Source organism: Oncorhynchus tshawytscha, linkage group LG01 (assembly GCF_018296145.1).
Source record: "Oncorhynchus tshawytscha isolate Ot180627B linkage group LG01, Otsh_v2.0, whole genome shotgun sequence".
In the NCBI taxonomy this organism is placed as follows: domain Eukaryota; kingdom Metazoa; phylum Chordata; class Actinopteri; order Salmoniformes; family Salmonidae; genus Oncorhynchus; species Oncorhynchus tshawytscha.
In genome coordinates, this window is record NC_056429.1 from 84,501,699 (window position 1) to 84,518,556 (window position 16,858).

A 16,858-nucleotide genomic window follows, 5' to 3' on the forward strand; every position below is an offset into this window, starting at 1 on the left:
GCAGTCCCGCTCTAAAATTATTCCGTATGGAATTGATCGCACTGCTCAAAAGTTCTGCGCAGCGAGTTATTTTTTTGTTTTGCTCTAGCGCTTGTGCGGAACCATTGCAATGTCAGTATAGCTTCCACACGGATGTAAAATAGGTACCATTAACGACCATTGAGCCACCATCTTTGATTGAGTTACAAAAGATAACGTAACGACCTAACATTTTTTTGTGCAAACTTACGAGTAAACGTGGCTATTATTAACATAATTTTCACACCTACCGTTTTCGGATGTAACGGCAAGAAACACTCAATATGGAAAGACGCATCCATGGGGGAAAAGGTAAAACAGGACTTTTAGCTAAAAAGGTAGCTAGACAGTGGATATAAAGAAATCAGTATAGCAGCTACATGACGAGCTAGCTAGCAAAGTGGCTAACTTCCTGAAACCGAATGTTGAAGAACATAAACAAAAAAACATATTTATCACAGTCAGTTGCAACTGCATTACTTGCTGTTTGGGGTTGTCGGCTGGGTATCTGTATAGTACTTTGTGACAACGGCTTATGTAATAAGGCCTTTATAAAATACATTTGATTCATTAACTGATAGTTGCTCATCGTTCTCACATCTTTTAGTGTTTTATAGTTTGTTCATCCCGCTAGAGTTTGATGGAATGTGCAATAATAGGTACTTATAAATTGATTTGTGAACAACTAAGTCAACTTCTGTGTTTCAGGTCCCCCTCTTCCTCTCCCCTCTCTGCGCCTCATGGTCCCACCACTGCGGCTAGTCTCTGCAGCCATCTGGCAAACAATCCAGCAGAGACACGTGATGGATTATGGGATGCTGGAGGAATTTGTTACCATGGTCACAGAGATGGTTCCAGAGCTTCTGAACCTCAGACAGAGGGCCCAACTTATTCTGGGTCTTCGAGCAAGGGTGAGAAGAAGAGACAGAACTAGTGCTCATCATTGTGGGGAACAATGTCATATGATAATATTTAGTCATCTTTGTCTCAAATAAGTCTCCTGACATGTTTGCTCTGGTTTCAGCTGGTCCTAGAGTTGTGTCGCTCCAAGCCGATCACAGACCTCCAGACCATTCAGCCACACCTAGACAGGATACAGACCCTCACACCTCTCTGGGGGACACAGGTGAGCTCCTTAGGGCAGATACTCAGCTATTGTTTAAATCAGTCAGTCATAGGCATATTTTTGTTAAGACATTGATTAGGGATGCATGATATATTGGTGAGCATATTGGAATCGGACGATATTAGCCAAAAATGCCAACATCAGTATCGACCCGATGTCTAGTTTAACGCCGATGTTAAAAACCGATGTCAAAGCTACTGTGCATACCTATATAACTTAGGTACGTGACATAATAACGGCACGTAAAATTTTGCTTAACACAGCATTCCTAACCTAGCCCACACAATGTCTGCTATGTGGATCGAGCAGGCAACAAGTCGAGCAGTCATTTGAAAGAGTAAGAACATTTCATAGAGACAACTCAAAGACGAAATCTATTAAAGCCAAGATAATGGAATTCATTGCCCTTGACAATCAACCGTTCTCTGTCGTTGGTCATGTTGGCTTAAGCCGACTGGTTGAGCACCAGTACACACTACCAAGTGTGCTATTTTTCAGATGTTGCCCTACCGGAGTTACGCAGTATAAGCTTCACTGATATTCGCTTCACGACATGCATACTATGGAACACAATTGGGTCTTTGTGTGTCAACAAAGATACAGTAGCACTGTCAAAAATGTACAAAACGGTCTGCAAACAAGCAAACACCAGCCACAAACGATGTGTTTACAATACCGCGTGGGTAATAAAGCATCATTTGTTCGACCGCAACTTCTGGGGTAGTTAGCTTTAGCTTGGTACCTAGCTAGCATCAATACAACCAGCTTGTAAACAATGACCAGTAGAAACTGCAGTTTTAGGAATCCTTGTGAGTAAGTATTAGCGAGGTCGCCACTTGTTGTTAGCCTATTGAAATTAAACTTCAGTTCATGAAAATAAATAGCTAGCCAGCTACTTCATCAGCTGATGTAAGAAGGGCTTTATAAATACATTTGATTGATTTGATTGATTAACCCTGTTGCCCAAAGCTAATGTTATAAGCAGCCAGCTAGCTTCATCTGGCTAGTGAGGCTCAACCGGACCGTGTTGTGAAGCTAGCCACAATAAGAATTAGGCACAATAGTGGAATTTGCGGTTTGCCTTCAAAATAAAAGTATATAATTGACAGTGATGCAAATGAATACAAATAGTAGAATTATGCCATAGTTTTATTTTGAAGGCTAACTGCAATGTCCACTATTGTGGCTAATCCATATTGTGGCTATCTTCACAAAGATGGGGCGGCAGGGTAGCCTAGTGGTTAGAGCGTTGGACTCGTAACCGGAAGGTTACAAGTTCAAACCCCCGAGCTAACAAGGTACAAATCTGTCGTTCTGCCCCTGAACAGGCAGTTAACCCACTGTTCCTAGGCCGTCATTGAAAATAAGAATTTGTTCTTAACTGACTTGCCTAAAGGTAAAATAAATAAAATAGATGGGTCCGACTACCATTAATCAAATAATATAAATTATTTTAGATGACACCTAGCAAACTAACTGTAGCTACTGAAACAGATTGTTGTTTTACTTTGTTTTTGGGAAAGAACATGGTTTGCATCCATGAGCTAGATAGGTTTTTTGTGACCAGCACTATAGGTGCGTGAGACAACTTTACCAGCATCATAGCATACGTATCGATGAATCGTTGTGACATATGAAATACGAGGGATAGTGTAATCGACGTGTAAAAATTAATGAACGCATATTCAGGTCCTGGTTGGTCAACAAGCTTATTTGACGTGTATCTTTCTTGACAAGCAAAGACTCAAACTGCATTCCATAGAAATCCTGGTTGAGAATGAAACAACTGAACAAATTAACAACGAAACAGCACAGCAAGTAAGTGAAAGAAATATGTTTTGATGATGTTTTACTGGTAATGGGGACATACATCTATGCCAACAAAATAACGTTTTGGTCAGTGTGGTGTGTGTGTAACCTTTATTTAACTAGGCAAGTCAGTTAAGAAGAAATTCTTATTTACAATGATGGCCCGTATGACACTGGGCCAATTGTGCACCGCACTATGGGACTCCCAATCACGACCGGATGTGATACAACCTGGATTCGAACCAGGGACTGTTGTTACGCCTCTTACACTGGCATGCAGTGCCTTAGACCGCTGCGTCCATGTGTGTGTGTTAACTATTTAACTGTACTAGAATGCTTAAAAGGCCGCTAAAATTAAAATATCGGTTATCGGTATCAAATCTTTTGTCAAGGAAAATATTGGATATCGGTTTCAGCCAAAAATGTCATATCGGTGCATCACTAACAATGATACGTTATGGCAAAAACATATGCAGCCTAAATGACAAGATATCATCTAGATGTCCTAATGAAGGCAACATGATTATATTCTGTGTTTCAGGCGACTGATGCAGAGGTAGGATTATCTGAATCCAACTTCCTGGGGCTGGTTCAAACCCTTCTAAAAGACCCTGATGAGAGAGAACATTTCTTCCAGGTCAGTGGGTATGGAATAGCTGTGTGTCATTTCCACAAATTAAATAGTCTCCTCTGAGAGGTTTTCATAGCTCATATTTCATTACTCTGTTTTAGGATGTTTTTCCTGTAGAATTTGGTCCCAGTTATGACGCAGCCATACAGAATCTCATGTGGCAATTTCTTTCGAGACTTGAGAAGCTACTTCCCATGTCAAACTTCCAACAGGTACTAGAAGAAATAAACTAAAATCATATAGAGGAACCATGGGCTTGGCACTTAGGCTTTGTGGGAATTCTACCTATGTTCTTTCTAACTCTGTACCCTCATCTGTCAGGCTTCCTCGCTGCTCGGCGATGTTCCCTCTGTTCTGGAGGAATGTGTTGAGTCCGTGTCTCACCCTCAGCAGCTGAAAACCCTACTTCAGTACCACAGAGACCTTGGCCCGCTGGACAACCATGGTAGGCATCTCACAGAACCCATTTTCATGCTTTATATGATAGATTTGTGTTGACACACCCAATGGCAAATTACATCTATTGAGCATTACTGAGTTGAGTTTTGGTTCCCTTTCCTTCTTTCACAGACCCTCCAACTTCCACCGATGGGGACTGCATTCTCTCAGCTCTCTGTCTTCCTCCCGTGGAACGGGTGGTGATTGCAACAGAGGTGGAGAAAGAAGGAAAAAGTATGGATGTGAAAGAAAGAGAAGAGGGGGTGGATAGCAGGTCAGGGGAATGTGAGAAAAACAAAAGATCCTCTGTTAGTGACGAGGATGCTGCCGAGTTTGCTGACCAAGTGAGAGAGAGAGATCCGGAGTATGAAACAGTGATGGTTATAGGGGAAGATGGGATTGAGAAGCCTTTCCAACTTCTCAAAAAGCACCCCCAAAAGAAAGAGGAAACCCTTGATCAAAAATGCAGAACCACAGTCAAACCTGGACAAAAGATAAGCATAGGCGTGTCTAAAGCAATCATGTCCTCCATGATACAAAAGCCCTCAGTGGACCTACAAGGGGTTGTTATCGCTAACGTAACACAGACCCCCAAATCCAGTCAAAAGGTTGGAAGAGCCAAAAGGTCCCTGGAGCGTAGGACATGCAAGGTGTGTGGTAAGGTCGTTCAGCGTCCTGCAGTCTTGAGGAAACACATGGTGACTCACACTGGTGACTGGCCCTATCAATGTCCCACCTGTAAGAAGATTTACAAGACCTTGGGAAGCTTCCAGGAACATACTGAAAAATGTGTCTTTCCTATTGAGGAAACGCCTGAGGAAAGTGAGCCGTCCATATCAGTAATGCAATACAAGGGTCTGATGTTGAAGAAAATTTTACCGCGTCCGCCAGGACAAAAAGTAGCCCAAAACGATAAAAAACAAAAACGCATTGTCTGCAAGACATGTCCTGTTTGTGGGAAGACTTTAGCCACAAGCTCGAGCATGAAGCGGCATCAGATTATCCACACCGAGCCCAAAAAGTGCAGAGTGTGCGAACAGGTCTTCCCTAACCCTTCCGAACTGAAGATCCACATGGAGTCCCATCCGAAGAAAGGCATCCATCAATGTAGTAACTGTGAGAGGACTTTCAAGCACGATTACAGTGTGAAGGCTCATGAAGAGGCTTGTCTGTTTCTGAGTCGTCAACAAGGGGAGCTTGGAGAGAGCAGTGGTCTTCCAGCTACGGGGCAAACAGACCCAGGACCATCGGGCAGTACACACCAGCAGAGCGTGACATGTGAAGCAGAAATCCTACAACTCTCTGCCACTCTGAGCAAACAGAATTCTGCCTTCACTTACATGCATTCCGTGGAGGGGTCATCCGCAAGGGCCAAAAGGTCCCTGGAGCGTAGGACATGCAAGGTGTGTGGTAAGGTCGTTCAGCGTCCTGCAGTCTTGAGGAAACACATGGTGACTCACACTGGTGACTGGCCCTATCGATGTCCCACCTGTAAGAAGATTTACAAGACCTTGAGAAGCTTCCAGAAACATATTGAAAGATGTGTCTTTCCTATTGAGGAAACGCCTAAGGACAGTGAGTTGTCCTCCACCAATGCAACCGAATCTTCTTCCCCGGAACCCAGCGCACCTATAGGATCATCCAAACGCTGTGCAAGGTGTCCTATTTGCCATAAATTTATATTGGGATACCTGCGATATCACATTCTATCTCACTCAGATGAGCGCCCACATGCTTGCCCTCGTTGTGGGTCGAAGTACAAGTTTGACTTTGTGTTGAGGAGGCACATGAGACTGTTCTGCAAGGTGAAGAAGGGTGAACCTGTTGAATTAGGGGAAAAGAAAGTCCATAAGTGTAATGAATGTGGTAAGGAATTCGGGCTAAAATCCACACTGACGGCACACAAGCGCATCCACAACCCGCTCCGCTGTGCCTATTGCCGAAGGATGTTCCCAGACCAAGAAACACTTGCAATACACAAGGTAGAGCACAAACCGGTTCAATGCACCATGTGTGAGAAGAGCTTCAATGTGATAAGGTACCTCTCTAGACACTACGTCGATGACCATCAGTTCAGCGGTCCGTTCCGCTGCACCTACTGTGAGAGAAGCTATGCTGATTTAGCAGCTCTCATCAGACACCAGAGGATTCACACTGGCGGGGAGCCCCCATACAAGTGCGCCCACTGTCCAAAGAAATTCCATTTTGAAACTGCTCTTGTGACACACCAGAGAAATCACACGGGAGAGAAACCATGCCTTTGCTGGGAGTGTGGTAAGACCTTCCAATCCAAGGGGATTCTGAAATCGCACATGAATCGTGTTCATACTCCTCAGGTGAAACGCATCCCTTGTTCCCAGTGTAACAAAGTTTTCAGAGACAAAGGTCAAATGAAAATGCATGAGAATGTTTACCACAAAGGGGTGCGTTACCCATGTTCCTACTGTGGTAAGGGATTCTACAGCCCTGCTCCATTGGCAAGACACGTGCTGATTCACACAGGGGAGAATCCTTATTCCTGCACATATAAGGAGTGTACAAGGGTTTTCAAATCCGCATCTGAACTGAGGATACACATGAGATACCATACTGGAGAGCGGCCATTCAAGTGCAAGGACTGTGGGAAGGGTTTTGTTCAAGCCCATTATCTCACCATACACCGACGAAGTCATACCGGGGAGAAGCCTTATCCATGTCTCACCTGTGACAAGTCCTTTGGCACCTCCCATCAGTTGAGCAGACACATGAAGACTCACACGGGAGAGAAGCCCTACCAATGTATGGATTGCGGGAAAGCTTTCAATCGTAGAGATCGTTTGCGGACTCATCAAGACAAATGCCACCCAGCTTATTAGTCAATGTTCTATAATTGCTTGTGTTATCCAACTGTAAATTAACTGCAATTTATGTAGCTTATTATGTAGCCAGTAGCAAATAACACTGCCTGAATTGAACATGCATAATGTTGCATTTCATTTTTTACTATGGCTGTAGTGATTAACTAATTTCTGCAATTAATAAAGTACAGTCATCAACACCTCACTTCTCATTCAGTCAAGTCAGGAAGCCAGAGTCCAATGTTTCCCGTAAAATCTTTATTTGTGATGGCAACATCATGCAAAAGAAAGCTCAGGAAAAAAATCAAATCCTAACCAATTGGAATGATCTGCATGTGAAGACAACATCAAGGCAGATGTCTTTAAAATAAGGTAGTCATTCTGGTTCCAATTTAACAATGCCCGTAGAATCATGTTTGTCACAAAGATCAACAGCTCGATCTCCTCTAAAGTGAGCTCAACAATATGCACATCATGTAGACAATTCTATGGACATGATCTTTTTTTGAAAAGAAAGATACACAAAATATATCTGAATGGCTTCAGGAGCTGATTTCTGCCTTGGTAGCCTACAGTATATTGCCATTGAATGAACTAATTTCAGAAGAGCCATTTTGAAATGACAGACTATGATAAATATAGATAGCCCATTATGAAAATGTTGACGTGAATTGAAAGCCATTTACAGCAATGCAGATGCGGCAGTTACTGTATCAGTGAAAACATTTGGGGCGCTGAGTGAGATCTCATATCCACCAAAAATGTACAGTTAATTCAAATAGCAGGTGACAGTTACTGGTAAATTCCAACTTCAAAAAAAAAAAAAGTTTGGGGAAATATTAAGTATTGACTAGGACATGAACAGTTTTAACTGCCATCTTTATACAGGAATGTACACTGGGTCAGAAAGACAAAACAAAAAGGTTTTCCAGCCAAGGGATACAACGCCTCCATTACACTTCCGCTCCATTGGGATTCAGAAAAAAAATACTATGTACATTTGAGATAAACGGTTTTAGTTAATATCCCACCCCAAGAAGTTGGCTCCAATGTTTTACAGTGCCAAATCAAAGGCAATTTGTTTTCACCTCTTTCGCTAACGTGTCAAATCAGAGTACACTTATGTAGAAAAATTCTTCCTGTTTTTCTTCCTTTATACAGTGATAAAAAAAAGGCTTGATGCATCAAACAGAAAGCTGCAGGATGGCCTCTTCAGGTTGATTCTAGGGTGTATTCAGCGAGGTGAAGCGTTCAAAGCGTTGCAGATAGAAATATAATGAATTGAGCTGACAACTATTATCTAGCTCTACATAATCTGTTCTACACAGTACATTTCTTTCTGAGAGCCCTTACGTTTGCACCCCCCTGAACAGGCCCATGGGTGTCGCTGATAGTGGTCAGGAGACAGGACAAACTGTAAAAGTCTCGCTCTCTGTCTCACGCATCTTACACTGGTGGGGGGAGTAGAGGGGGTGGGATGGAGGCAACGGTTTCCTTTGTCGCACCATCCACGAGTCTGCCAAATTGATGATCTTTGGCACTTATGCTGGAAGACTCAGCTTCTTTCCTTTCAGTACTGAAACAGAGGAGAGATGTTTAGGTTCAACGCTCCTGTTCAACCGATGCTCAGCACATTTTCTTCACATCTAACAGATACCAGAGCCTCCTGGTGAGTGCTGAAAGTGACAAGCCAATCATATATACTGGACTTTAAGACCCTAGGCTTCCACATTGAGAGTAGGAGTAAAGTGCCTGGTTAGTTAGCCAACGTATACAAATGCTGAACCATTATAGCTCCCACTTAATATAGAACGTGGTAAGATGAGACACTAGACTCAAAGTCAAAGTTCATGCTAGCTTATTCACGCTGCACGGCCTCATTAAGTCACCATTGCACGATACACCCAGACCCATTTTCTTACATTTAGCTGTGTGTCAAAACCAGTACCCCATAGAATAATTAATGCCTCATTCACATTACATCTGAGAAGTCTGTAGAGATGTGCCAGATGTCATTAATTTAAATGGGGACTGTATGCAACAGTGTTGTATCACTGCACACCCTGCAGTTGAAGGCTCTGTTGTGAAACAGATGTGCATACTTTTACATTTTTCCAAACTTTGCAATTGTCATCAAGTGTGCTTCAGCGCAGCCAGAGTCCGTGTACAAGTACAGTGAGATGACTTTCTAGCAAGCTCTAAACCCAACAATGCAGTACTCAATATCAATGTAGTACTAAAAATAACAGAACAAAAACAAATGAGAAATAAAATAAAAACAAGCTAAATACAGGTGAACAAGATGTGATTTTCAGCAATGGTTTTATGGGATAGCTAGTGGCTTATAAACAATTAACCATTCCTTAACCATTTTAATAGTATTGTTAAATACACATTGACCGCTAAGCCAATTATACTATGTGACTTGCCTCCCATTTGAGTTTGTTTTTATTTCTAATTATTAGGTGCAGGTCGCTAGCTACAATATCTTATGCATAGCCTAGCTTTTAGCTACCGTTAGCTAGCTGCTCTGTAAACTAGTTTTACTTGGTAGAAAATTTGAGAAACAAGTTTAGGAAAAACTAAAATAAATGTTTTATTATCACCTGAAACAATATGTTTCTCCTGTCTAGAATGTCGTTTTGCAATTTTCCAAAATAAATGTGATCTCTGACTAGAGACTCTCCTCAATCTTGTCTTGCGTTGCGTCATCTTCATGCAATTTGGTTCCATTACTGGATGGAGAAGCATAGGGTTTCTATGCTCGCCGTCCAGTAGCGGAACCAGATTGCATGAAGATGTCATGCGGCACGATGTGAATGGGGCATTACTCTAAGCACTCTTTGTGTAACAGTTTCGGCGACTGTAAGAGAAGTGAGTAAAAGGACACTACAGCGTCACACTTTGCACCAAACCTACTTAGGAATTAAGTTGGAAGACTGCAACTCGACTCACCTTTCGTTACATACAGATAGAAGAAGTCGCAATAGAGGATTGTCTGAACGACACCGGCCACGATAGCGATCATGTCGAAGAACCCCTCCAAATAGAAGCGCCAGATCCAGTTGATGAGGTACAGGGCCCGGTACAGGCCCAGGAAGAACAGGTAGTGGGTGGTGATAGTCTCTGCCTCGCCAGTCTTACTGATCATGAAGAGCTGTGGCAAGATGGCCACCGACTCCAAGTAGATGGAGAATGTCCACAGGATCTGGAGGGAGAGAAGATGCGGAGAGAGAGCGGTGGAGTGTGTGGCTCTAAATCAGTTGCTGTATAAGACACTGATGCAGTATGCACTCATCATACCGAGACGTGTGTGTGTGTGTGTGTGTGTGGACTTACCTCAAGAGGAGAGAAGTCGTGGTTGACAAGGAAAGCCAGCCCTCCCACGGGGACGACCAGGAACTCCACTCTGAAGGTGTCATGGTTACCGTCGTAGGTGGCCTTGAACTTAGTGTAGATCAGGTACACGGTGGCATACGCACAGCCAATGTAAATTACCTGAAACATAATACAATCCACTAGTCAAGGGTGAGGATACATACAGCACACTGATTAGATGATCCCTTCACTAGAACTTGGAAGGCGAGTGTGTTTACATCCAAATTACTTTAACCCAAGGGTCTCAAACAGGTAGATTAGCTCGCAGCTCACCAGAGTGGCTCGCCAATCAATTTTAAAAGTACATGCATTTAAAGTGTTCCGTTGCAAACTGTCATAAACAAATCTCCCAGCTACTATCCAATCAAAGCCACATTGACATTATCCCACCTCTGGTTATCCACTATTGCCTCCAAAAGCCAAATGTAACATCCGCCAATAAATGTTCAGCAATATTGCCCCAGTCTGTTTGGTGTGCGCGTGTCTATCTAGACAGTTAGCGATGCTAATGATAACCATCTTGTGGGTAGACCGAATGGTTTTCACAAAAAAACTCAAATCGCATTGAAATGTTAACTGCAAAGTAGGCTTACCTGACAGCACTATATTGATACAATCATTGGGTGGCCATTGTTTTGCAAACTGCCATGACGTGCTACAGCAGTAGGCCAACAGCAGAAAATTGCTAGACCTACACATTCCTCTTGCTAGATGAGTAATTAAAAGGGGAATTACACCAACAACAAATCTAAATCAGACCTCAATAATGGTCTTCTGATGCGATTTAAATATTTTCATGGACTCAGAACATAGCGAAACAATGAAAACGTAATATTGAGTAGCAAAATAAAAACAGGAAAAAGAATTTGGGAAAATACTAAACATTTTATGGGGTCCCCTTAGATTATTTAGCAGGTATATTGACAGAAAACATACATCACAGACCCAGGGAAGAGTTGCAGGATAGAGAAGAATGTGCCAATTTGAAAGCTATTTTAAAAAATGTAAGTAAACTTTATAGCTTGCAAAAGGTTTAACACACACACATACGAAAAGGTTGCAGACCCGAGTTAACCAGTCTTCAGAAAGTACTCATACCCATTGACTTATTCCTCAGTGTTTTATATCCTGAAAATGTATTCAAATATATACACAATAACCCCATAATGACAAAGTGAAAATGTTTAGAAATGTTAGCAACTTACTTGAAAATGAAATGCATAAACATCCAATTTACTTAAGAATTCACACCTAGTCAATACTTTGTAGAAGCACTTTTGGCAGCAATTACAGCTTTGAGTTGTCTTTGGTACTGTATGTCTATCAGCTTTGCACATCTGGATTTGGGGATTTTCTCCCATTCTTCCTTGTAGATTTTCTCAAGCTCTTTTAAGTTGGATGGGGAGCTGCAGTGAACAGCAATCTTCAAGTTCTTCCACAGATTTTCAATAGGATTCACGTCTGGGATTTCCCTGTACTTGGATCCTAGTCGACACCGCTGAAAAGCATCCCCATAGCATGATGCTGCCACCATGCTTCATGGTAGGGATGGTGTTAGAAGTGTGATGAGCGCTGCCTGGTTCTCCAGAAATTGCACTTGCATTCAGGCCAAACATTTATATTTTTGTCTCAGACCAGAGAATATTTTGTCTTTCATGCTGACCACAGCACTTGCGTTACAAAAAACATTACACATATGTTATTCAATCATTGTATCCACACTGCTCACTTGTGTCTACATGGCCAGGTGCTAAAAAAGCTGAAAGTCCCACCCCCTGAAAGTCCCACCCCCTTTAGGAGCATATACCCACGTGGGTGATTGAACGATTAACTGAGGTCCACACTCCAGTTCAGTTGGTGATGATGCATCGTAAGGTCGGTTGCCAACCGCCATATAAAGTTCAAAGAAGAGATTTCTAGAAACTAACTCGGTTAGTGTGCATTTCAGGTCAAATTACAACTCAATGGTTATATCCCAGGACAAATTCGCTAGCAACAGCACGCTAGCTAGCTGAATTGCCATGAATATTAATATGCTTTTCGACCAGTCCCCAAATTAATATAATTGGTTTGGAGTTCGTTTTGATATTTCAACCAGCATGTCCTGATCGCATCTGGACAAAATCAACATTTGCGCGATGACGCACGCGGTCTAGTCAGCATGTCTTTCACCTGCCTTTTTGCAAACTCCAGGAGGACTGTTATGTGCCTTTTTCTTAGGAGTGGCTTCCATCTGGCCACTCTCTCAAGGCCCAGATTGGTGAAGTGCTGTAGAGACTGTTGTCCTTCTAGCAGGTTCTCCCATCTCAGCCAAGGAACTATGTAGTTCTGTCAGAGTGGTCATTGGGTTCTTGGTCACCTCCCTGACCAAGGTCCTTCATGCCCGGTACCCAGTTTGGTTGGACAGCTAGCTCTAGGCAGTCTGGGTAGTTCATGTTTTTTCCATTTCCCAATGGAGACCATTGTGGAAATTTTCAACACTTTAGAAATTGTTTTATACCCTTCCCCAGATATACAGTAGGAAGAAAAAGTATGTGTATGTGCTGTCCTATAGACATTCTCCTGCAAAATGTCTTGATAAACTTGGGAATTCATTTTTCCATCAATGATAGCAGGCTGTCCAGGCCCTGAGGCAGCAAAGCAGCTCAAACCATGATGCTCCCTCCACCATACTTTACAGTTGGGATGAGGTGTTGGTGTGCTGGGCCTTTTCTCCACAGTGTTGTGTGTTCCTTCCAAACAACTCAACTGTAGTTTCATCTGTCCACAGAATATTTTGCCAGTAGCTCTGTGGAACATCCAGGTGCTCTTTTGAGAACTTCAGACTTGCAGTAATGTTGCTTTTTTTGACAGCAGTGGCTTCTTCCGTGGTGTTTCTCACAAACACCATTCTTGTTTAGTGTTTTATGTATTGTAGACTCGTCAACAGAGATGTTAGCATGTTCCAGACATTTCTGTAAGTCTTTAGCTGACACTCTAGGATTCTTCTTAACCTCATTGCGCATTCTGCACTGTGCTCTTGCAGTCATCTTTGCAGGACGGCAACTCCTAGGGAGAGTAGCAACAGTGACGAACTTTCTCCATTTATAGGTCATTTGTCTTACTGTGGACTGATGAACATCAAGGCTTTTAGAGATACTTTTGTAACCCTTTCCAGCTTTATGCAAGGCAACAATTCTTAATCTTAGGTCTTCTGTGATCTCTTTTGTTCGAGGCCTGGTTCACATCAGGCAATGATTCGAGCAAACTCGAATTTGAGTGTTTTTCTTTAATGGGGCACGGCAGCTCTAACCAAAACCTCCAATCTCGTCTCATTGGACTCCAGGTTAGCGGACTCCTGACTCCAATTAGCTTTTGGAGAAGTCATTAACCTAGGGGTTAACATATGTTCTCCAACCAACACTGAATGTTTAAATTATGTATTCAATGTAGACAAGAAAAATACAATAATTTGTGTGTTATTAGTTTAAGCACACTGTCTATTGTTCTGACATAAGATGAAGAACAGATTTAGTCAAATTTACACAGAAATCCAGGTAATTCCAAATGGTTCACATACTTTTTCTTGCCACTGTATGCATCATCACAATTTCATCTTGCAGATCTATGGACTGTTCCTTCAACTTCATGGTATAGTTTCTGCTCTGACATGCACTGTCAACTGTGGGACCTTAGACATGTGTTTCTTTCAAAATCACATCCCAAAAAATTGAATTGGCCACAGGTGGACCCCAATCAAGTTGTGACAGGAAGATCAAAGGAAATTGGATGCACATGAGCTCAATTTGGAGTGTCATAGCAAATGGATGTCAATACTTATGTAAATGAGATTTCTGTATTTCATTTTAAATACATTTGCAAACATGTTTTCACTGTCATGCGGTATTGTGTGTAGAGGAGTGAGAAAAAGACAACATTTTATGCATTTTGAATTCAGGCTATAACAAAATGTTGAATAAATGAAGGGTTTTGAATACTTTGAAGGCACTGTTGACATCTTACTAAAAGCAACCTCAGATACAGATGAGAAAAGTTAGCAAATGATCTGCTTGTTGGGTTTTAAAATGTACTAACTAGCAGTATCCATAGTTAGAGGTATACGTTTTGGACACACCCACTCACATACACCAATGAACCTTGGATATTCAAGGGTGTGTCAACTTATCAGTACTTCAATATTGACTCGTGAATAGATTGCTCTACCACAGAGCACGGGTGGGGTGTGTTGCTTGCACAAAGAGCTGTAAGAGGATGAGCCTGCCACCCTCATCGAGGTGAGGGGGTCTATGGTGTGGGTGTCTCACCTTCATGGTGGTGTTGTAGAGGGAGATGAAGGAGGTGAGCAGGTCCAGGTAGCGCGTAGTGAACACCAAGGCGAACAGGATCTGACTCTTCCCGGAGATACCTGTCAGAGAGACAACCAACCAACGGGTGTATGAGATGTCAAATGTTGCTCTTCTCTGCCAAACTCACAACAGTCCCCCAAGAGTGTATCTCAAAAGCCTTAAGAAATTCCTCTTCTTGTCCTTCATCTGAAATTGTTGTGCATCCTTCCTTAGGGTGACCACGAATGTGATGCGACAGGGTTGGTGTGAGGCTAAGAAGTGGAATCCTTGCTTTCACCTATCCAGTCAGATCAGTGTAACTTCCCAGGGAGGAACAGGGACTGTGGTGGCCTCTTGATAGGAATCCAAACCTGGCAAGCTAATTTTATCCCATTTCACAGGCTAACCCAGTTAGACCCTGCACCAGGCTTCGGTCTTCTCTAGCATGGCCAGATAGTGATGACAGTGATAAGAACTTAGACTTCCAAGGAGTTTTATTACAGGCAATCTAAACAGGCATAGACTCACAGCTGCCCCTCAGAAGGCCTGCCTGCAAACACTCAAGTGGCAACCTGTCCCCTCACACCCACTTGTAGTCAACCTCCCAATACATTAATAACGCCCCTAGTCTACAGTATACTAAAGAATGTATTCAACTTCAGTGGTTTGGTTATGTTCCTAATAACAGGCACAGTACCTGAGCATAAACAGATTTTTGCCTGACTGGAATTGGTGTCACAAATCCAAACTCTTGTGGGCCACCTGCCAACTGAAGTTGTTGATACATGACAGGTGTCAGTGACTCCTCAGATAATGCATCCTAAACCTGACCTTCAGCCCCAAACTAGTTCACACAACAGACTATGCAACAAACCTTATATTCCCAGGGGACATTGGAATTGAACGAATTTAATTTTGTATAAGGTAAAGTCAATATTCTGCTCTAGCTGTGCATTCGACAGCTATTTCTCTTATCCGGGTTTAAGTAAAAGCGCTGCCACGGCACAGGTCAGGCCAGGGTAGCATCGGCGTTCAAATCAACTGGGAACTCAGAAGAATACCAGGTCAAATCATGTCGTCAGTGACGATTCAGGTCGGAAAATCTAAATACTAGAAAGAGGCCTATATTTTCGAGTTGGATGGCTGGTCATAACGATTTTTCCCCAATCTGAGCTCGTTTGTTTCCGAGTTCCCAGTTCCTGTACTACAACAGGGATAAATTGTATTTATTTTTGTTTTACCGTCCTTCAACTAGCCAGTCAGTTAAGAAATAATTCTTATTAGTGGGTTAACTGCCTTGTACAGGGACAGAACGACATTTTTACCTTTTCAGCTCGGTTGATTCGATCTAGCAACCTTTCAGTTACTGGCCCAACGCTCTAACCACTAGGCTACCTGATGCATGACATATCACACAGGGAAACGGGTTAATAGTGGCGCATTCGCCCGCTGTACTGATGGGTGCCCCCAAACTGACATGCGCAAATCTGTTGCCTGACATCACTAGCAGCTAGCTGGTCAGTAAATGAATGGGATACTCAACTCAACTAGTTGATGTTGGTTTCTTGTTAATTAGCAGTACAAGCTAACTAACGATAACCAACCAAAAGTGTCATGATCACTGGGATTTAGGTTATTTAATTTGGCTAGGTGTATTTCGGCCTTTCCCAACATTATTAACAAGGCCGTGCTAGCATCAATGTTAACAATCTGATTTGCTATAAAGCCGCAAGCGCTAACGTCGTTACTGAGCTAAGGAAACGTTGCTAGCTGGAATGAAGATGTCAATCGGAGATGTGTGCAGACTGCAAATACTCCAAATGGGAATCTTACTCACCGGCACAGGACCTAGTTTTCCATATTTTTAGAAGTAGAATAATGATGGCTGCTAAATGGGAAAGATCGCCGGTGAGTCTGAAAATGTTCATGATTCCGCTGGGTATTGAAGGCGGCTTTGCCTTCGCTAGCACGAACTTATGTCCGTCAAAATAAATTCGACCTTCTAGCCCCCGTTACTGACCGGTTTAAAACCTTACAAGAGGTTCTGTCAGGCACCTAAATGGACGTTTTCATCGGTCTGAACGGGAAAATGTCGAGTAATGCGCGACGTGGCCAAAGATATCGGCGCCCAAATGCAAGTCGGGAAAAACTTGACGTTCGCGGAATGGTACACGCCCGTGGGAGGGGCACGTCCGTGATCACAGAAATTGAACTAGTCTATTTATTAAAAAACGGACTAATCCACAGACCGAACTGAGAATTTGACATTGGATTGAACAACTACATTGGAGAGTAT

The 16,858-nt window shown here is 42.6% G+C and overlaps 2 protein-coding genes across 3 annotated transcripts; one reads left to right on the forward strand and one right to left on the reverse strand.

Annotated features, from left to right (window-relative positions):
- Window positions 1–19: 19 nt before the first annotated feature.
- LOC112258277 (zinc finger protein 665) lies at window positions 20–7,059 on the forward strand. 2 transcript variants are annotated; one of them, XM_024432555.2, is made up of 8 exons: window positions 20–330; window positions 727–929; window positions 1,043–1,144; window positions 3,495–3,590; window positions 3,686–3,796; window positions 3,906–4,029; window positions 4,155–4,647; window positions 5,401–7,059. In XM_024432555.2, the coding sequence occupies exons 1-8, from the start codon at window positions 303–305 to the stop codon at window positions 6,875–6,877; spliced, it is 2,634 nt and encodes an 877-aa protein (XP_024288323.1). In that variant the 5' UTR covers window positions 20–302; the 3' UTR covers window positions 6,878–7,059. The 2 variants fall into 2 exon arrangements, with proteins under 2 accessions (XP_024288323.1, XP_024288316.1); XM_024432548.2 differs by having other exon boundaries at window positions 4,155–7,059.
- A 36-nt stretch (window positions 7,060–7,095) lies between these two features.
- LOC112258326 (ER lumen protein-retaining receptor 2) lies at window positions 7,096–16,735 on the reverse strand. The gene is made up of 5 exons (XM_024432637.2): window positions 16,400–16,735; window positions 14,542–14,642; window positions 10,199–10,357; window positions 9,815–10,067; window positions 7,096–8,435 (listed from the first exon to the last, which is right to left on the reverse strand). The coding sequence occupies exons 1-5, from the start codon at window positions 16,488–16,490 to the stop codon at window positions 8,401–8,403; spliced, it is 639 nt and encodes a 212-aa protein (XP_024288405.1). The 5' UTR covers window positions 16,491–16,735; the 3' UTR covers window positions 7,096–8,400.
- Between the last annotated feature and the right edge of the window lie 123 nt (window positions 16,736–16,858).